Source organism: Tamandua tetradactyla, chromosome 9 (assembly GCF_023851605.1).
Source record: "Tamandua tetradactyla isolate mTamTet1 chromosome 9, mTamTet1.pri, whole genome shotgun sequence".
In the NCBI taxonomy this organism is placed as follows: domain Eukaryota; kingdom Metazoa; phylum Chordata; class Mammalia; order Pilosa; family Myrmecophagidae; genus Tamandua; species Tamandua tetradactyla.
Window position 1 is genome coordinate 7,950,826 of NC_135335.1, and position 21,369 is coordinate 7,972,194.

Here is a 21,369-nt window from a genome sequence, read left to right on the forward strand (position 1 = left end):
GACGGGCCTCCCTCCGTTATGATGGAGGACCGCTGGGGACCTCTCTGCTGCCGAAGAAAAGGCTCGAGCTCGATTAATGGACCCGAGGAGCGCCGGCTCTCAGGACCGAAGTCACTGAGGGGCCCAAAGACTTGAGGCAGAGACCAATTGTAGCACAAAGCTTGTTTTATTGTAGTGGTGAAGCTTAGGCCATAGCTGCTCAAGTGCTAAAGGACCCCGAGGCTTGGTGAGCCCCGGATTATATACAGTGTAAGGGAGGGTGGAGTTGGGACGTGGGCTTCAGGGGAGGGTAACCAGTCACACAAGTTCAGAAGCAGTTACTAGGCTTTGGGCAGAAGTTAGGTTAGGGATAGAGTTTGAACATAACAGGAGAGGTTTGTGGTTTTGTGGTGGGCTACGGAAATGCGCGGTCTACGACAAGAGGGGGAGAGGACAGCAAGTAAGCAGAATAGGGAGTGAAATTAAAGAAATTTTTATGTACTGTTAGGCTCCAATTCCAAATAATATGCCACAAAACTGAGTTAGTTTCCTTGGCTGTTCAAAGCAAATACCATGAAAAATGTTGAGCTAAACAATGGGAATTAATTTGCTTATGGTTTTGAGGCTGGGAAAATGTCCAAATCAAGACATCATCAAGGTGATGCTTTATTTCTGAAGACTGGCTATGGTCGACCTCGGGCTCTCTGCTGTGGCACATGGGCTCTCCCTTCTCTTCCAGTTTCATTGATTTCAGCTTCTTGCTTCCATGGCGCTCTCTCTCTCTCTCTCTCTGAATTTCATTCTCTTATAAAAGAATTCCAGTAATAGGATTAGGACCCATCCTGTTGAGGTGGGTCACACCTTAACTGCAGTAACCTCATCAAAGGGTCCTACTTGCAGTGAGTTCACACCCACAGGAATGGATTAGATTTAAGAACATGCTTTTTTAAAGTGTGAACTTTCCAAGCACCTGGTCTGCTAACATGGGCATAGCTGTCTCCAGATACCCGGCATTGCTTCTGCAAACATAGGGTGGTTGTGTCCTCGTCTGAGTCACGATTAACTTGTGGAATTGCAGAATTGTCTCCACTTATTTCAATCATTCCAGGAGCCAACTTTGGTCCAAGTTTATATAAAGAATTAACCTGTGCAATAGCTTCAAATATATCTTTTTGTTCAGTGGGAGGGGATTGACCCCATCTTCAATACTGAGCCATCTTCTCTCTCTCTCTTCTTCATCTTCTGTAGAAACCAAAGCTGAATCAAATGTATATTTAAAAATGTTGAATGAGGGCTCACAGGAGCTGTATGCTGTTTAATCAAATGCCTTTTTTGGGCTAAATCTGAGCCAGCAGGGAAAAGGCACCTTTCAAGCATTAATGCAGAAAGATGTATTTTTCTTTTATTAGAAAAGAGGGGTTTTGACTGCTCGTTTTAAGTTCTCATGGGAAAAGAAAACCCAACAGTATTCTGCAACCTTTGTCTTAGACAGCGACCTCCTAATGTGCTGCTGGAAACGCTATGCATAGCATGTAGAGAGCTCACGCTGTATTGTCTTTCTCTCCTTTGAAGTGCACTTTGAGTTCCACCAAACTTTTTATCAGTATCCAATGAACTTTCTGTCTTTGGACAACAAGAATATTTTTTCTTCCCACCTGTTTTTGTTGTTAAATCTGCCTGGATGCAAAAATAACATAAATGAAATGGCTTTTATTTTTATTTATTTTTTTTTTGGGGGGGGTGCATGGTCCAGGAATCAAACCTGGGTCTCCTGCATGGAAGGCGAGCATTCTACCACTGAACCACCCGTGCCTGAAATGGCTTTTAAAAGGGAATTTAATAAGCTGCAAGTTTACAGTTCTAAGGCTATAAAAATGTCCAAACTAAGGCATCCAGGGAAAGATACCTCGGGTCAAGAAAGTTTGGTGGGTCCGGAACACTTCTGTCAGCAGGAAAGGGAGATAGTGACATCTCCTAGCTTTCTCTACCGGCTTCTTGTTTCAAAAAGCTTCCCTGGTCGGGGTGGGGGGGTGCATTTTCGTCCTTCGACTCCAAACCTCTGGGTCCCATATTGGCTCTGAGGCTTTTTCCAAAATGGTTCCCTCTTAAAGGACTCCAGTAAGCAACCTCACCTTGAATGGGTGGAAACACATTTCCATGGAAACCACCTAATCAAAAAGTCCCACCCACAATTGGGTGGTGTTCTGGTTTGCTAGCTGCCAGAATGCAATATACCAGAAACGGAATGGCTTTTTCAAAAAAATTTGTTTATTAATTTAAAAAATTAAGAACAAATAAAAACATTAACATATAATTCCGTTCTACATATATATTCAGTAATTCTCAATATCATCACATAGTGCATATTCATCATTTCTTAGAACATTTGCATCAATTCAGAAAAAGAAATAAAAAGACAACAGAAAAAGAAATAAAACAATAATAGAAAACAAAAGATTATACATACCATACCCCTCACCCCTCGCTTTAATTGATCACTAGCATTTCAAACTAAATTTATTTTAACATTTTTCCCCTCTTATTTATTTTTTTTGGCTTTTTTTAAGCATTTTTTTATTAATTAAAAAAATTAACAACAAACAAAACATTAAGATATCATTCCATTCTACATATACAATCAGCAATTCTTAATATCATCACATAGTTGCACATTCATCATTTCTTAGAACATTTGCATCGATTTAGAAAAAGAAATAAAAAGACAACAGAGAGGGCGGGCCGCGGTGGCTCAGCGGGCAAAGTGCTTGCCTGCTATGCCGGAGGACCTCGGTTCGATTCCCGGCCCCAGCCCATGTAACAAAAACGGAGAAACAGAATACAATAAAACAAGAAAATGTTTAAAAATGTTTCCCTTTCTTCCTTCCTTCTATCCTTCCTTCCTTCTCTCTGTCTTTCCTTTAAAAAAAAAAAAAAAAAAAAAAAAAAAAGACAACAGAGGGTGGGCCATGGTGGCTCAGCAGGCAAGAATGCTTGCCTGGAATGCCAGAGGGCCCAGGTTTGATTCCCAGTGCCTGCCCATGTATTAAAAAAAAAAAAAAAAAGACAACAGAAAAAGAAATAAAACAATAACAGAGAAAAAAAGATTATACCTACCATACCCCTTACCCCTCGCTTTCATTTACCACTAGCATTTCAAACTAAATTTATTTTAACATTTGTTCCCCCTATTATTTATTTTTATTCCATATGTTCTACTCTTCTGTTGGTATAGTAGCTAAAAGGAGCATCAGACACAAGGTTTTCACATTCACAGAGTCTCATTGTGAAAGCTATATCATTGTTCAATCATCCTCAAAAAACATGGCTACTGGAACACAGCTCTACATTTTCAGGCAGTTCCCTCCAGCCTCTCCATTACATCTTGAACAACAAGGTGATATCTACTTAATTCATAAGAATAACCTCCAGGATAACCTCTCAACTCTGTTTGGAATCTCTCAGCCATTTCACTCGTCCCCTTTTGGTTGAGAAGTTTCTCTCAATCCCTTGATGTTAATTCTCAGCTCATTCTAGGGTTTTTCTCAGTCCCTTGATGCTGAGTCTCAGCTCATTCCAGGATCTCTGTCCCATGTTGCCAGGAAGGTCCACACCCCTGGGATTCATGTCCCACGCAAAGAGGGGGAGGGTAGTGAGACTGCTCGTCATGTTGGCTGGAGAGAGAGGCCACATCTGAGCAACAAAGGAGGCTCTCTTGGGGGTGACTCTTAGGCCTAAATTTTAAGTAGACTTGACCTATCCTTTGTGGGTTTAAGTTTCATATGAACAAACCCCAAGACTGGGGGCTCAGCCTATAGCTTTGGTTGTCCACACTGCTTGTGAAAATATCAAGAATTCAACTTGGGGAAGTTGCATTTCTCCCCGAGAAACGGAATGACTTTTAAAAAGGGGAATTCATTAAGTTGCTAGTTTATAGTTCTATGGCCATGAAAATGTCCAAATTAAAGCAATTCTATAGAAATCTTCCATCTAAGGCATCCAGAGAAAGATACCTTGGTTTAAGAAGGCTGATGAGGTTCTGGGTTTCTCTCTCAACTGGAAAGGCACATGGTGAACATGGTAGTGTCTGTTAGCTTTCTCTCCAGGCTTTTTGTTTCATGAAGCTCCCTCTGCGGCATTTTTCTTCTTCATCTCCAAAGGTCTCTGGTTGCATGGGCTCTCATCATTCTTGTTGCTTTAAGAGACTCTCTGATGCCTTGATAAATCCCAGAAGGATTTGAACAGTGAATAAAAAAGTATTTGTAAGGTTCCCTTGGGGGAATGGTGAGAAATGGGGAAAATTCAACTTCCCCAAGTGGAGAATTCTTGATATCCTTACAAGCAGTGGGAACAACCAAAGCAATAGGCTGAGCTCCCAATCATGCAGTTTGTTCATATGAAACTTAACCCTGCAAAGGATAGGTCAAGCCTACTTAAAATTACGCCCAAGAGTCACCCCAAGAGAACCTCTTTTGTTGCTCAGATGTGGACTCTCTCTCCAGCCAACACGACGAGCAGTCTCACCACCCTCCCCCTGTCTACGTGGGACATGACTCCCAGGGGTGTGGACCTTCCTGGCAACATGGGACAGAAATCCTAGAATGAGCTGGGACTCAGCATCAAGGGATTGAGAAAACCTTCTCGACCAAAAGGGGGAAGAGCAAAATGAGGCAAAATAAAGTGTCAATGGCTGAGAGATTCCAAACAGAGTTGAGAGGTTATCCTGGAGGTTATTCTTATTCATTAAGTAGATATCGCCTTGTTATCCAAGAAGTAATGGAGAGGCTGGAGGGAACTGTCTGAAAATGTAGAGCTGTGTTCCAGTAGCCATGTTTCTTGAAGATGATTGGATAATGATACAGCTTTCACAATGTGACTGTGATTGTGAAAACCTTGTGTCTGATGCTCCTTTTATCTACCTTGTCAACAAATGAGTAGAACATATGGAATAAAAATAAATAATAGGGGGAACAAATGCTAAAATAAATTTAGTTTGAAATGCTAGTGATCAGTGAAAGCAAGGGGTAAGGGGTGTGGTAGGTATAATCTTTTTTTTTTCTTTCCTGTGTTCATTTTATTTCTTTTTCTATTGTATTTTTATTTCTTTTTCTGAATTAATGCAAATGTTCTAAGAAATAATGAATATGCAACTATGTGATGATATTGAGAATTACTGAACGGAATTATATGTTAATGTTTTTGTTCTTAATTTTTTAAATTAATAAATGAAAAAAAAGAGTAGGAGTCGCTTCTTGCAAGTCTTGTTCCTGGGTGACACACGAATCATTATCCTTTTCAAGGCTTATTTCAACAATCTGAGGGACTTCAGCGGCACAGTTTTGGCTTCTCCTTGGAGAACTCTTTGAAGGGCTTAATCCAAGTTTTAAGGCAACATTTTCTCTTAAGGGACTGCTTTGCTGCTGAGAAGTTGAGTCTCCTATACAGATGTTCTTCTCCTTGACAGTCAAACATCTGCTGGAGTTCATGCCCACACTCTTCACTACGTTTTCAAGTTTGCTAGCTGCCAGAATGCAATATACCAGAAACAGAATGGCTTTTAAAAAGGGGAATTTAGTAAGTTGCTAGTTTACAGTCCCAAGGCCGAGAAAATGTCCAATTAAAAGAAGTCTATAGAAATGTCCAATCAAAGGCATCCAGGGAAAGATACCTTGGTTCAAGAGGCCAATGAAGTCCAGGGTTTCTCTCTCAAGTGAAAAGACACATGGTGAACATAGTCAGGGCTTCTCTCTTGGCTGGAAGGGCACATGGCAAACACGGCATCATCTGCTAGGTTTCTCTCCTGGCTTCCAGCTTCATGAAGCTCCCCAGGAGGCATTTTCCTTCTTCATCTCCAAAGGTCACTGGCTCGTGGACTCTCTGCTTTGTGGTGCTGCAGCATTCTCTGCTCTCTCCGAATCTCTCTCATTCTCCAAAATGTTTCCTCTTTTATAAGACTTCAGAAACTCATCAAGGCCCACCCAAATGGATGGAGACATGTTGTCACCTAATCCAGTTTAACAACCGCTCTTGACTGGGTTACATCTCCAGGGAGATGATCTAATTACAGATTCAGACATACAGTATTGAATAGGGATTATCCTGCCTTATGAAATGGGATTTTGATTAAAACATGGCTTTTCTAGGGGACATGCATCCTTTCAAACCAGCACACTCCGGCTTCCTCCCTCATGATTAGAGATTCTGACACCTGTATTTGAAGTTATTCCACATTTTCCCCATTTTATCCATCCATCATAATATCATAACCCTGGTTGTATATTATAATCACTTGGAGAGCTTTTAAATATAAAGGATGCACAGGCTCCCTCTCAAGGGATTCTGATTTAGCTGAACTGGAGTGAGGCCTGGACACTGCTATTTTCATTTTAGGGGTCACAGAACCATTGGCCAAAGGGGTTATCCCAGTCAAGGTTCATTGTTCACTTGGTCATGGCACCCAGGGAGGCCTCATCCAGGGCACCTGTGGCCAGGCAGGACGGGCCCCGTTGGCACAGTCACCAAGAGGGCACCTCCACGCATCTGCCCTAGCCTGGCCCCTCCGACTACCCAAGAGAGCACAGTCCTGCTTCCTTCAGATGGAGTCCAGGAGCCCCAGATCCGCCAGATGCCCCCATCAGACCCCCACAACCTTCCCCTGACGCCTCCCCATCTTCACCCTTCCCCCCAACCACCCTTAAAGGATTTTAATGGCTAGATGGTTAGTGACGGCCTCATTGAGGGGTTGACATTGGATGTGAGACCAGAAGGAAGTGGGCAAGGATCTGAAGGCTCTTGAGGAAGAGCCGCCCAAGGAGGAGCCATAGTGTTTCCAAAGCTCTGAGTCAGGAATGGGCTTAGTGCGCTTAAGGAATAACAAGGAGGTCAGTGTGGCCGGAGTGGAATGAGGGAGAGAGAGACCAGTAGGAGAGGTCAGACAGGAGTACAGATCACAGCAGACTTCGCAAGGCATTGCCAGGAACTAGAACTTTCCTTTGGTTCCATTGGATGGTTTTCAGGACTTGAGCGACACGATCTGGCTTAGGCTTTAGAAAGATCCCTCTTGATCGCTGAACAAAGATCTGCAGAGGGGCCAAAGTGGAAGCAGGGACCTGTTAGGAGGCTGTTGCCATCCTGGTGAGAGATTTTGGTTAGCAGAGGTAGAAGCAGAGAAGATAGTAGTCTCAAGGATCACTGCATTTGCTCTACAAATAATCCCCAAAGACCCACCACGTGGAGGTCCTAGATCAGCTGCTGGACATCAAGAAATGAGTAAGCTGTGACCTCATTTCTTGAGGATCACACAGGTTATAGCGGTGGCTTTCTATCCTTTTTGACCATGAGCAATAGTAAGAAATACATTTTACCTGTGTCCTGTCCTAGTTTTCTAGGGCTGCCCTAACAAAGTAAAACTGGGGGGCTTGAAACTACAGAAATTTATTGTCTCACAATTCTGGAGACCTGAAGTCTGAAATCACGGTGTTGGCAGGGCCATGATTCCTCAAAAACCTGTAGGGAATTTAAATATGCCTATGGAGAAGCTAACTAAGACATCCATTTTTTTTGGTGATTTAAGTGTATTGTTTGTTTTCTTAAACAAAAATATTAACAACAACAACAAACCTGTGGGCTTCCAGCAGCAACTTGCTCACAATCTTTGGTGCTCTCTGCCCCTGTCACGTAGCCACCTTTTTTCTCTCTGTCTCAGTGTCCAATTTCCTCTTCTTCAAAGGGCACAGACATATTGGATTAGGACCCCTTGTAATCTAGTTTGGCCTCATCTTAACTAATAACATCTTCAAAGATCCTATATCCAAATAGCACCCCACATTCACTGGACCTGGGGTTAGGACTCGAACCTATATTTTTGGAGGACATGATTCAATTAGTAATATAACTCAACACACATACAGACACATACCTGAAACACAAGCTACATAAGGCAATACATATCCTTACTTCATGGAACGTCCTCTGATATTTTCTAGTCTATTCCATTCCAATGGGACTCACAACATCAACTTCATAGCCCACGGGTGGGTCACAATCCCATTTTGAAAGAAGATGGGTCTAACAGGAGAGGTAGAATGGGTAAAGAGACAGCTGTATTGCAGAACATTGTGTTCAGGGCTTTGTAAGAGGGAAGCACAGTTGCGGGGATACTGCAGAGAGGACGAGGGAGGTGGAGGAAAGCTCTCAGAGGAGGTGACACTTGAGATGAATCTTGATGGTGTGTCAAAGTTAGCCTTGTGGAAAAGAGGGGTAGAGAACGCCCAGGTATGCATATGCACAGGAAGGGAGCTGCGGGAGAGGACAGGATGGCAGGACAGTGTGTGTGCTCTGCTCTGGCTGGAGGGTATGGTGTGAGGTAGGGAGTAGCAGGCTGGAGAGATTGGCAGGAACTAGATTCCGAGTCTTTTTTTTTTTTTTTTTTTTTTTTTAACATGGGCAGGCACCGGGAATCGAACCCGGGTCCTCTGGCATGGCAGGCAAGCATCCTTGCCTGCTGAGCCACCGTGGCCCACCCAGATTCCGAGTCTTGAACACCAAACCAACAAGTGTAGACTTTACCTTGTGGAGGGACGAGTCTCAAGTGTCAATAACCGCAGGACCATCTGGGCACTGTGAAAAGGGCAGGTCCCTGAGGGTCACCACTGTGGATCTGGAGGGAGGTTCCCAGAAGGCTGCATATTCCCTAGTGTCTCAGATGGACCAAGACAAACACTTTGGGAAGGAACCTGTAGTTGCCACCCACAAGCATTAGGTAGGGGCTGAGTTATAGAGAATGGAGTGGAGGGGGCAAGAATGGAGGCAGAGAAGCCAAAAAGGGAGTTGTCCTGAGCATGATGGAAGTCTGAACTGATAACAACAGTTGGAGTTCGCATGTATAAAGTGTTTACCATACGCCACACACTGCTGCCTGGGTAATCTCATTGAGTTCTCACAACAGCCATGTGTTAAATAAAAACAAATAATTGAGAAAACTGAGGCTCACATAGGTGAAGGGACTTGCCCAAGGTCACGCAGGTATGAACATGGGTGTGTGTGTGTGTGTCTGTGTGTGTGCTGGAGAGGTAGAAGCTGGATCTCAAGCCTGCTTGCTCCCTGGGCAGCCACAGAGGGGATGGTGAGATTGGCAGGAATTGTGGGGACAAATAAGGCAGGATATGGTGACAGGTTGAATGTGTTTGGTGAGGGAGAGGGCTGAACCTCATGTGGGCAGTTCCTGGGTTCCTAATTCCCCACGTCTGAAGACCAAAGGAAGCCCAACTTACTCTGTCTCCCCTCTGCCTTCCCCTTTCTCTGTCTGCTTTTCCATGATGCTCTGTGGTGTCCCCAGGTTATCAGGCATGGGGCCAACTTCATTTGTGGGTGATGAGGACAAATCTCAGACCGTAATTCACGTATGTTAGAGAACTTTATCTTTCCCTAACTCAACTTCACCTCTGTTTCAATAAGGGGGATGGAGTGGAAGTTTGAAGTTCGTACCCATTTCCCTTGTGGGGTCATCTGGTACCCGAGGCTGTCTATCACCGAGGTCCCATATCAGAATGCTCAAGACCCATCTGGACCTGTGCCCTGCGAAGCCTCTAATTCATTAGCTTTTCCCTTCAGGGTTGGTGGCTTCTCTGATCTCTCCCCATCTCACTTTAAGCATAGAAGTCTGTCTGCTACTTCCTTGCCCCACACAAGGTCACGGGCATCTCTGTAAAGTCTTCCATGCTTACTCCACAGCTGTTCCCTCCCCGGGGACTTGCTGAGTCCCTGGGAAATGGGGCTAAACATTCCTGACCCCTGGCTTTATCCCCTTCTCTGAAATCCATTAACCCACCTGGGAAGCAGGTTTTGAGCCTCTCTAGCTGAAACCACCTACCTCTGTCCTCTCATCCCTTGTTCTCCCTCTTCCTTCTTTCTCCTGTAGCCCAGGGCAGTCTTGCATACTGTGTATATTAGGGTTTGCAAACCACTCTTGCAAACATTTTGTCCAGGCTTCTCTGTTTTCTGTAAGGCATAAGCTCAGTGTCAACCTGATTTCCACTCTTTCATTTTCTTGTTCTCAAGTCATTCTCCCTCAGCTTCAGGGACATCCCACTCTCCTGGTTTTCCTTCTAACTCTGTGGCTGCTCCTTCTGGGCTTCCTTTATTCACTGTTTTTCTTTCTCTTTTAAATACTGAGTTCTCTTCTCTTCTCCTGTCCCCACCCCAGGCCATCTCACTCACAGCCCTGGGTTCAGGTACGATCTGTCTCTAGGCCACAGAAGATTGCATTCCTGTCTGTCTCTGGTTCAGGCTTCTGTCCAGACCAGGTCCTCTGACTGGGCATTATACAGGCACTCGCAAAGCCACTCACCATCTTCTACCTAAATCTACAACTCCGGGTTTCCATAACTAAAAGTGAAAGTTCCTACCATCCCTTTGCCCAAACTGTGCATCCCTGATGCCTCTCTCTCCCTTCCCCTAACAAATTATCCACCAAGCCCAAAGTGCTGCTGATTTTCCAGGCAACCTATGAAGTAGTTAAGCACATAGATCCTAGAGCCAGGTGGCCTGGGTTCCAATGCTGGTTTTGCCACTTGCTAGCAGTGTGAGTTTGGACAAGTGACCCCACTTCTCTGTGCTTTTGTCTCCTCATCTGTAAAAATGGGGAAAATAATAGCACCTGTACCTCACAGAGTTGTGACAAGGTTTAAATGAATTGGTGTGAGTAAAGCCTGACACAGCTCATGCTGCAGCATTTGTTGATTAAAAAAATGTTTCATCTTCGAAATATCTCTTGAACTGGTCCCCTCCTTTTCCCTGGTCTGAGGCACCATCATCTCCACCCCCTGCCTCCTCCAGCCCCTCCTCTATCCCTAAGCCAGGGTGACCTTTACAAAATGCAAATACAGTGCAAATGCTAACACCGTTTGATGGCTTCCTGTTGCACAGCCTATACTCCTTACAGAGCTGATGAGGCCTACAGGATCCACCCCCCACCCACCTGTCCAGCCTCTCTTTTGTCACTGCCACCCACTGACCCCTCTGATCTTACACAATTCCAAAGGTAGCCTGGGGACTTGCTTCTTTACAATCTGTAAGCATCAGAGCAATCAAGATTGTGTTTCCATTGATAAGAGCCCAGTTTGTCCCAGACTGTTCAGCTCCCTGATTCCTTCACTCAGGAAGGATTTCTTCTTTGTTTGTAAAAGAATTAAGTAAGCCCCTATTTTCTAGGAGGCCTCAGGCTGGCCTGTGCTGGGCACAGAGAGAGAAGGCAGACCCAGAGTGGCATGCTCTGGGACAGGCCATTCTCTACATGTTTTAAGTAAATCCATTAAATTCCCATGCTGTAGGTACTATTTTTAGCCCCGTTTTACTACTCAGGAAACTGAAGCGCAGGAGACTAATTATCTTGCCTAAGGTATTGCAGCTGGGAAATCTGAGCCCAGAGTCCTGGTAAGGTTAACAAGGCTGATGGTTATAGACCTCAGAGGCAGGAACCATTACCTGTAATTAGTGGGACTCCAACAAGAATTCATAAGAAATTTATACTGTGTCCCTCAGTCCATAGTGTGGCTTTACCTGGGTCATCTCATTTTACTAGATGAGATGTGATTAACAGTACAAGCTCTAGAAACATCCCCAGCCCTCTCACTAAAAAGCGGGGTGTCTTGGGCCATTCAGTGAGACAATAATGCTCTCAAAGTGCTAAGCCCAGTGTCTGGCACATACCGAGTGGTCAAAAAAAATTAAATGATACAATAAAATGCTGGCTTATTTTATTGGCCAGACTATGAATCAAATGTGTTCTGGGCCTGTTAAGCCTCACAAAAGCTCCGTTTAGGCCTTGCCTCTATTATACAGACAATAATAGCAATGCTTTCTAGATGCTAGGCGCTGTTCTAAAGCACTCTGCTAACTCAATCCTCACAAGGATCCTGAGAGGTAGGTGCAGCCGACACATTATAAGCCCCATTGTAGAGGTGAGAAAACTGAGCGCAGAAGTCAAGTAACTTGATCGAGATCAAAGCTCGCAAAGGGGGCAACCGGGCAGTTTGCTTCCAGGGTCTGTTCTCTTAACCACACTGCCTGTCAACCACAGCAACCACAGAGGAGCAAACTGCTGCTCCGAGCGTATACAGACTTGCATCCGCTGAACTCGATCTGGAGTCATTTCCAGCCCAAGGCTTATCACGATGACCAGCAGATGGCGCCCTAGCGCACATCAATCCGCACAACTTGCATAAAGCGTCAAAACTACATACCCACAATGCTATGCAGGCATCAAAGTTTTCCGGCCCCCGCCCCTTTTTAGCTGTCCGAGGTATTGCCTGTGCTCGCTCCTGTCGAAATGTAGGTACTGTGGTCATTTGGGCCCTTCTCTTATCTAAAGAAAACTAGTGTAAAGATTTTTTTATCTCCCTCTCTCTTCCCTTTTCTCACCAGTTGGCTAACGGAAAGACTAAGTAACGCTGCTATATGTTGGTCGCACCTGCCCTAAACTAACATAAGGCCCCTTGACCTTTGGCCCAAGATGGCGGCGCCCAGTGCGGGGCTCTTGCTGCGAGTGTGAGCTGAACTGAGTCCGGGAGCTCCGCGTCATGTCGAAGCTAAGCCGGGCCTCTCGGGCCCTCAAGAAGCCGGAGGCCGGCGGTGTGATCCGGACCATCGTGCGGGCAGGCCAGGCCCTGCCCGGGCCCCCTCTAGGCCCCGCTTTGGGTCAGGTGCGGCTGAGGCAGGGAGGAGCGGGAGGTTGGGGGCAAGAACCGCGAGCGGCGGGTAGAAAGTGCGGGCTCTGGAGCCAAGAGGGCTTCGACTCAAAGCTCGGTCTGCTTCGCACGCTTTATGTCCTTGCGGGAGTCACATAGCCTCTCCGAGCCTCAGCGTCCTCAACCCTGTTGTGAGGATGAAGTGAGATGATGTATGCAAATCCTCTGGCACTTACAGTGGTAGTCGAATCTCGGCTGAGAAAGGGGGAGGGAACCTAGAGAACCGTAGACGGAGGAAAGGGACATGCATGAACAGGTGGTAGGAAGCCGGTCCTCATCCCGTCCTGACCCCGGACGCCCCAACACCCATCCCCTATGGTTCCCTCACAGCGAGGCGTTTCCATCAACCAATTCTGCAAGGACTTCAACGAGAAGACAAAGGACATCAAAGAAGGCATTCCTCTGCCCACTAAGATTTTTGTGAAGGTACAGAATCCCCAATTTTCCTCCAATTCACCGTTACCCTTGACCCTGGGGTTGCTATTTTGCTAATCCCTTCCTGTTTCTGGGTTACACTTACGCTGTTTACACAATAAAAGACCAGGGCGTGTACTTTCTGAGGGCCTGCTCGGCCCTGTTGCAGTACTTTCTTTTGCTCCTTCATTTTCCTGGACTTGTAGAGTAGATCTGGACCTGGAGTCGAGGTGACAGGGATGTTTCCTTCAGGTTTTTTCTGTCTGTGCCTTTGTGATTTGTTGAAGGAACAATTTAGGAAGATTAGTTGGTAGAATAGTGAGTTGTGGGATAGATATTCCCTGGCCTGGGGCATTTGGAGCAGCAGGGGCTGAAGGAAACAGGGAGGAATGTTCTTACATTTCTTTTTCTTTCTGTTAAGCCTGACAGGACATTTGAAATAAAAATTGGACAGCCCACTGTTTCCTACTTCCTGAAGGCAGCTGCTGGAATCGAGAAGGGGGCCCGGAACACAGGTGAGTGCTGGGGTGAGCTGAATTTTGGTAGCTTGGAAAGCAGCAGTGACAACTGAGGAGCTGCTTGTTTCTTCCTCCCAGGGAAGGAGGTGGCAGGCCTGGTGACCTTGAAGCACGTGTATGAGATTGCCCGCGTCAAAGCTCAGGACGACGCCTTTGCCCTCCAGGACGTGCCCTTGTCCTCTGTTGTCCGCTCCATCATCGGCTCTGCCCGTTCTCTGGGCATTCGTGTGGTGAAGGAGTGAGTGTCCTGGGGAGGCAGGCTGTGAGGGACAGGTCCAGAAAGCTCTTGATTCTGAGGTAAAGCTGAGCAGGTCTATTACCATGGGAGAGTCAGCTTTTGAGTCAGAGGGTGTAGGGGTAAGGAGGCCTGGTTAGTTCATTTAGAATACAATTAAATACCTGTTGCATGTTAGGCATAGTTCTGAACGGTGGAATACAGCTGGGAATGAGGCAATCATGCTTGGCTCTGCTATTCAGGAGCTCACAGCCCAGGGGGTGTGCAGATAAATAAGTGGATTATTAGACTGCCACAGGTTCAGTGTGGATAAAAGGAAGTACGGTTTGTGGGGAGCAGAGAGGAGGGTTTTTTATTTTGTCTGATATATTAGTGAGGACTTCTGGGGGAAGGGACATCTAGGCTGAAATCTGGAAAAGGAGGGAAATCAGCCAGGACAAGAACTGGAAAGATGCCTATGAAAGGTGGAAAGTGAGCAAGTAAGGCCAAACTCTCTGTGTGATCTGGGAACATAGCACCAGAGTAGAGAGGGAAGTGTACAAAGAAGCAAAGCAAACAGGGACCAGACAGCAAGGACCTTTCAAGTTGCCTCAAGTACAGACTCGATTCTGAGGGCACCAGAAGGCCTTCCTTGTGGGACTTTGGGTGATCTCAGAATTGTTTCCTTGAGGTAAGGTAATGGGGTGGGAGAGTGTCTGGCCTCTTGCTAATTCTGTCATGCCCCACATCAAGGCTGTTGGTTGTTTCCCAAGAGGAGTGGGGTTAGGCCTAGAGCAGGGATCTCTTGGCTTTTCTCAAACCTTTTACTGGGAGTACAGAGAAAGTAAGTCTGATCCCTGCTGTAAGGAGACACACATGCACAGCCCAGTGACCTCCTTGTACATAGTGTTTTGAGCACAGAGGAGAGGCCTGTTAATCTGGACTGGAATATAGTTGAGGCCTCAAAGGATGAATAGGGCTTTGATAAGAAGAAAATAGATGGGGTGTGGGTGTGGATGTGACATTCCTGGTAGAGATGGTGTGTCTGTGTGTGTGTGTGTGTGGTGTGTGTGTGTGTGTGTGTGTGTGTGTGTAGGCTGGGACATCAGGGTAGAAGAAAGGGCTGGTCAGGCTGTGTCCTGAGACAGTGGCACAGACATTTGTGTGCTTCACCAGTGGCTTGCTACTCACCTACCGCCTGTTTTTTTCTGCAGCCTCAGTTCAGAGGAGCTGGCAGCTTTCCAAAAAGAGCGAGCCAACTTTTTGGCTGCTCAGAAAGAGGCAGATTTGGCAGCCCAGGCAGAAGCTGACACAAAGTGACCCCTGCCTCCCACATCCCAGAATTTTGAAAAGACTCACTGGAAAGGGTGCTGATTGGGAATGCTGCATCAAAGGGGACAGAGGGTAGGAGGTTACACTAAGTCTATTATTACTATTTTGACTTTAAATTATATATTTTTACACATATGGATGTGGCAGGGGATCAATACTGAATAAACATCCTTTGTCATCCACTCTGACCTTCTGTCTTTCTTGGAACCCCAGGGGAAAGGAACCAGTACTGATAGTAGCCAAAATGGACAGACATTTGCTGCCCTGGGAAGTGGGGAGTCTTCTTTTTTTTTTAACATGGGCAGGCACCGGGAATCGAACCCGGGTCCTCTGGCATGGCAGGCAAGCATTCTTGCCTGCTGAGCCACCGTGGCCTGCCCTGGGGAGTCTTCTTGCTGCTCACCCATGTTCTGAATTGTTGGCAGAGCTAAGATTAGAACCCAGAACCCAGGCCTTTGGATTGGTTGTTCTCTTCTCCCAAGGACTGAGGGAAGAGGCAGGGTGGGCAGGCGCCATGGATGCTGGGGCTTGGCTATGTAGAAGCAGCAGACGTTGCTTGTTTCTTCTGTCAGAAATATCTCTTGTCTCTTATGGACTTGCTATCTCAGTAGAAAGAGATCCTTATGGGGCTTCAGATCAGAGCACCTCAGATCCCAGGGACTGCTTCCGGCTCCTCTGGAAGGTCTCTGGGCCCTTGTTTTCCCTATTATTCAGAACATCAAAGAAGAGGGGAGAAGTTGGGAAAGAAATGGGATTTGCATTTAATGAATGCCTATTACATGTTAGGTGCTTGTTTTGCCCTGAGGTGATACGGAAAATAAAGAAAAACACCTATAAGAAAATAGAAATCACATGTAATCCTCTGTCACTCAGATGAGACTCCTGCTAATATTTTGGTGTATATCTTTTTTTTTATATAGAAAAACATTTTATTCTATTATAAGCACTTACACAGTGAGTCATGGAGAGCAACAGGCCTGCTGGTGAAACAGGGCACCCAAAAGGGAGATGGTATGAAACTAGTGGTCAAGGGCTAACTCCTAAAAAAAAAAAGAAAAGAACCAACTGTTATCCAGGATTAATTTTAATTAATATTAAAAACAAATATCAGCTGTTGCATCATTCTCAACCTAACTGGACAGTCTCCCTGTGGTATAACTATCGGGTAAAAGCATATATCTTTACAATTTGGTAGTTCCAAGTTTTAGGAAACAATCATTTCACAGAAATAATATGAAAAAGCTCAAGAAATATACTGATGGGCCAAAATATATGGGGAAAGAGGAACGTGTAAAACAAAGTGGTTTTTTTTGCATGGAGAGGCACCAGGACTCGAACCTGGGTCATTGGCATGGCAGATGAGAACTCTGCCTGCTGAGCCACCACGGCCTACCCTAAAGTTTTGACTTAACTGAAGAAACTGAGAGAAGACTGGTGTACATAGGAAAATGTGTATCCTAGAAAGTCAGGTATGACCATTTTAGAGTAGCAATCTATATGACTTGAATCTTTCCTATTACTTGGATAAACACATCTTGCAGTATTACACTTCATGCTTCAGAAGCCCACCCAATGTGACTCTATTCCTTACCCACTCTACCCTTAATTAAGCCTGAAAAACTTGGGAATATAGCATAAAAAGAAAAATGACCACACACATATATTCCCTTTTCTGTGCCTACTTCAGACCTGGATTTGATTCTAGAAAATTCCTGAAGAAAAAAAAAGAAGTTTGTAATTTTGCTAAATCAAGTCCTCCAGTTACTACTTAGAAAACACCCGAAGTCAGGACTAATAGCGTTGTTGATGGCAAACAATAGAGGAATAGCCAAACAAAGTCTGTGTCTGTGTCTCAAAACCAATGTTAAATCAATCTCAGGGTTGAGAGGACAAAAGGGAAGTTTAAAATCACAAGTGCAGACATATATAGGGTCTTTGTCCTTCTGGATCCACAGTTCCTTTGGGGTCTTCATTCTTATAAATGTTCTCTGCATCTGTCACGCTTGCATGATGTCTTCAGATACAGAACAAATCACCCAAGTTTCCTTGGGATTTGAAGAGAAGTCTTGGCAGTGTGACCACCATGAATAAACTCTTGTGACCCATCTTTGGAGATTGTTCCTCTCCAGTTTTACTTAAATCTCAGACATTCGGTCAACAACCAGTACCACTGGAAGCCAAAATAATTTCATTGTGAGGTGTCCACCAAATCTGGAATATCTCATCCTTATGTGATTCGCAGGACTGCAATTTGAGTTTCAGATTTCTCAGATCCCAAAAGGCAACAGTCTAATTAGCTGATCCTGTGGCAAGAATGAGCATACTATAGAAAGGAGGAAAATTCAATTTCCCCAGGTGAGGAATTCCTGATATTCTCACAAGCAGTGGGGACAGTCAAAGCAAGAGGCCGAGCCCTCAATCTCAGGGTTTGTTCATATGAAACTTAACCCCACAAAGGATAGGTCAAGCCTACTTAAAATTAGACCCAAGAGTCAACCCCAAGAGAACCTCTTTTGTTGCTCAGATGTGGCCTCTCTCTCAGCCAACACGACAAGCAAACTCACTGCCCTCCCCCTGTCTACGTGGGACATAACTCCCAGGGGTGTGGACTTTCCTGTCCACAGACAGGAAATGTGGCAATGTGGAACAGAAATCCTAAAATGAGCTTGGACTCAGCAACAAGGGATTGAGAAAATCTTCTCAACCAAAAGGAGAAGAGCAAAATTAGACAAAATAGAGTGTCAATGGCTGAGAGATTTCAAACAGTCAAGAGGTTATCCTGGAGGTTATTTTTACGCATTATATAGCTATCAACTTTTTAGTTAAGGTGTAATAGAGGGGCTGGAGGGAACTGCCTGAAAATGTAGACTGTGTTCCAGTCGCCATGTCTCTTGAAGATGATTGTATAATGATACAGCTTTCGCAGTGTGACTGTGTAATTGTGAAAAAAAAATAAGAATGAGCTCACTATAAAGATTGAAAGTGGCAGTTCACTTTGGCAGTGTGAGCATCAACTGAGTGGCTTGGTTTAGAAGTATTGTTTGAATGAATATTCTAGATTATAAGTTCCTGCTCATCAGCAACTGACTCAAATAGACTCATGAAGTAGATGAGTAGTTGTAGGAAACATCTACTACAGCTTTGTGTCCTGTAAAGATGGTCTCGGCATCCACTACTTTTCCTTCCTTTGGAATGGCACTGATGTCCCAGAAGCAGATGGTATGGTCATCTGAAACACCAAGTAAGTACCCACTGCGATTTAGGTTCCAAGAAAGCCCATAGCCTTCCTTCTAATGTCCACAAAGATGCAAGTCTGGGTTGCACTCTCCAGAAGGGTCTAGTTTAGAAGGATGTTTCGTGTAGTCAAAAACAAGACCATCACTGGATGGTCGTGTAGTCTTTGTGGCAATGATGCAAGGGTTCTGGGCATATAACGGGCCCTGTTCACTTCTCCATGGTTGATCTTGATTTCTATTTCAATTTTTCCACTAACTGAGCCAAAACCTCCAAATTCTTCTTTCTCACTGTCATGGTGTGATGCATCAAACTGAGTGTCATCATTAGGGAGCTGCACACTGGCTATTACAAGATGGTTCTGTTCATCCAACCTGTGTGTCCCCATGACAAGTCGATGAATGCTGAAATCTTTTCCTTCTGGTCTGGTTACATCAGGAAGCCACTGTGCAGTGAGGCTGGGCCACTCCAGAGCATGGGTCGTGACCAAATCAGAAAGAAAAGGAGTGTTGTTTTTCCATATTTTGTACTCATTCATTACATGCCCTTTCACTGCATCGACAAAGCCTGCTTTCTTGTCAGCCATGGCGGACAGGCAAGTGGGAATGTTTGCAGAGTTGAGCATTGCAGGAGGGGCAGGGAGGATGAAGGCCAGTGTATATCTTTTATACTATTTTTTTTTTTTGCATGTGTGTGTATTTATAATGCTTTTTAATAAAACAAATTGGAGCTGTACTCTATATACTTTTGTATTCTGCTTTTAACTTGGCAATTATTTAGAATATTTTTTCATTATCTTTTTAAAGCAAGTTTTAATGACTGCCAAGTATTTTGTGTTATAGGTGAACTGTACTTTATCCATGCGGTCTTCAACTTTTGGGTATTTTGCAGATACCCTGGATGAGCATCGTTTGGAAAACATTTTTCAAGTGACTGTTATGGATCAGGCACCGGCTTCAGAGTTGGACGCTACTTCTTGTGAGGAGTAATTGGTAGCAAATGCCATGGACACAGTTCTTACCGTCAGGGCTTAACAGGAGAGATGGACATTTAACAGATAGTTACACAAAAAAATTAGTTACAATTGTGATTATGGCTACAAAGGAGAACTGTGATGACTGGTTATGATAGTAGGGGCATGGCCAGGCCTGGGGATTCAGCGAGGTCTTCCCAGAGGAAATGATTTTTTAAGCTGAGCCCCTGAAGGGTGTTTAAAGCGAGACCACAGGATGAATAGGCCTTAGCTAGGGGTGAGTGTAGGGGAACATGATTTCAGGCAGAGCTGTATTATATAACAACATCACCCCACACTGAACAGCTTAAAACAATATCGTGTTGTATCTCACAGTTTCTGTGGGTCAGGAGTCTGGGCATGACATAACCGGGTCTTCTGCTTCAGGGTCTCATAAAGCAACCATCAAGGTGTCATCCAGGGCTGCAGTCTCATCTGAAGCTCGCCGGGGAAGGGTCTGCTTCTAGGCTTATGTAGTGGTTGGCAGCATTCAGTTCCTTCTGGGCAGGGGGACTGAGGGTCTTGGGTTGTTGCTGGCTGTTGGCTGGAGGCTGCCCTCAGTTCCTTACTCTGCCTGTTCACTCAAAGCCAGTGAGGAAGAGCATCTCCTCACAAGACGGGCATGACAATCTCAGGTAACATACGCAGATTCACGTACATCCTGTTGTATTCTTTTGCCATGTTTTATTGGTTAGAAGCAACCTGAGATCCTGCCCATCTTCAAGAAGAAGGGATTATGCAAAGGCGTGGATATCAGGAGGTGGAATCATGTGGGCCACCTTAGATTCTGTCCGCTCCAAGAGCTGGCAGCTTGTGCACAGCGTGTGTCTGGTACACATTGAGTGCTGTTCGCAACATTTCTGGATCTTCTCCCTCTCACGTTGGGAATTGGTCTTCTCTGCTTCTTTGAACTTAAGTGAGGCCATGTAAGTCGGTTTAAAAGGATTTATGTACCCTAGAAAAGCCATGGTTTAATCCTAATCAATCTTGTGGGAGCAACCCTTTCTTTTCATCCCTATTCAATAATGTAGGTTAGAAACTTGATTAGGTTATCTCCATGGAGGTGGGACTCACCCACTTGTGGGTATTAACTTTTTATTAGAGGGAGATGTGACTCCACCCATTCCAGGTGGGTCTTGATTAGTTTACTGGAAGCCTTTAAAAGAGGAAGGATTTTGGAGAAAGCTTCAAAACGATGGGAGAGCAACAGAGCAGAGTCACAAAATGATGAGAGTCAGAGCCCATGCAACCATAGACCTTTGGAGACAAAGAAGGAAAACACCCCTGGGAGAGCCCCATGAAACAAGAAGCCTGGAGAGAAAGCTAGCAGACGTCACCCTGTTTGCCATGGGTGGGTCTTTCTGGTTGGGAAAGAAACCTTGAACCTCATCAGCCTTCTTGAACCAAGGTATCTTTCCCTGGATATCTTAGTTCAGCCATTTCTATAGACTTGCTTTAATTTGAACATTCCCATGACCTTAGAAGTATAAAATGAAAACTTATTAAATTCCCCTTTTTAAAAAGCCATTCTGTTTCCTGGTATATTGCATTTCGGAAGCTAGCAAACTGGGACACCATGTTACTTGCTTTGGCAGTGAAATGTCAGCAGAAGCAATGTATGTGGATTATTTACTCAACAGTGTGAGACTTTCCAGGGCTTTTTCCACCTGCTGCAGCAAGCAGAATCTTTTTTTTTTTTTTAACTTTTTTTATTAATTAAAAAAAATTGACAAACAAAACGTTTAGAAATCATTCCATTCTACGTATATAATCAGTAATTCTTAATATCATCATATAGTTGCATATTCATCATTTCTTAGTACATTTGCATCGATTTAGAAAAAGAAATAAAAAGACAACAGAAAAATAAATAAAATGATAATAGAGAAAAAAAACCATATGTACCATACCCCTTACCCCTCG

The 21,369-nt window shown here is 44.7% G+C and overlaps 1 protein-coding gene and 2 pseudogenes across 1 annotated transcript; 1 reads left to right on the top strand and 2 right to left on the bottom strand.

Annotated features, from left to right (window-relative positions):
• Positions 1–884: 884 nt before the first annotated feature.
• Positions 885–6,225, bottom strand: LOC143645509 (suppressor of cytokine signaling 5-like; annotated as a pseudogene).
• Positions 6,226–12,260: 6,035 nt separating this feature from the next.
• On the top strand, positions 12,261–15,388 carry MRPL11 (mitochondrial ribosomal protein L11). The gene is made up of 6 exons (XM_077114953.1): positions 12,261–12,306; positions 12,400–12,677; positions 13,053–13,148; positions 13,558–13,651; positions 13,733–13,892; positions 15,083–15,388. The coding sequence occupies exons 2-6, from the start codon at positions 12,555–12,557 to the stop codon at positions 15,186–15,188; spliced, it is 579 nt and encodes a 192-aa protein (XP_076971068.1). The 5' UTR covers positions 12,261–12,306; positions 12,400–12,554; the 3' UTR covers positions 15,189–15,388.
• Positions 15,389–17,108: 1,720 nt separating this feature from the next.
• Positions 17,109–19,020, bottom strand: LOC143645510 (histone-binding protein RBBP4 pseudogene; annotated as a pseudogene).
• Positions 19,021–21,369: the final 2,349 nt, after the last annotated feature.

Excerpts from the sequence above, each read along its gene's own strand:
- MRPL11 (XM_077114953.1), top strand. The coding sequence starts at position 12,555 with ATGTCGAAGCTAAGCCGGGCCTCTCGGGCCCTCAAGAAGCCGGAGGCC. Across the intron at positions 13,149-13,557 it reads CCACTAAGATTTTTGTGAAG|CCTGACAGGACATTTGAAAT; the intron begins GTACAGAATCCC and ends CTTTCTGTTAAG. Across the intron at positions 13,893-15,082 it reads GGCATTCGTGTGGTGAAGGA|CCTCAGTTCAGAGGAGCTGG; the intron begins GTGAGTGTCCTG and ends TTTTTTCTGCAG.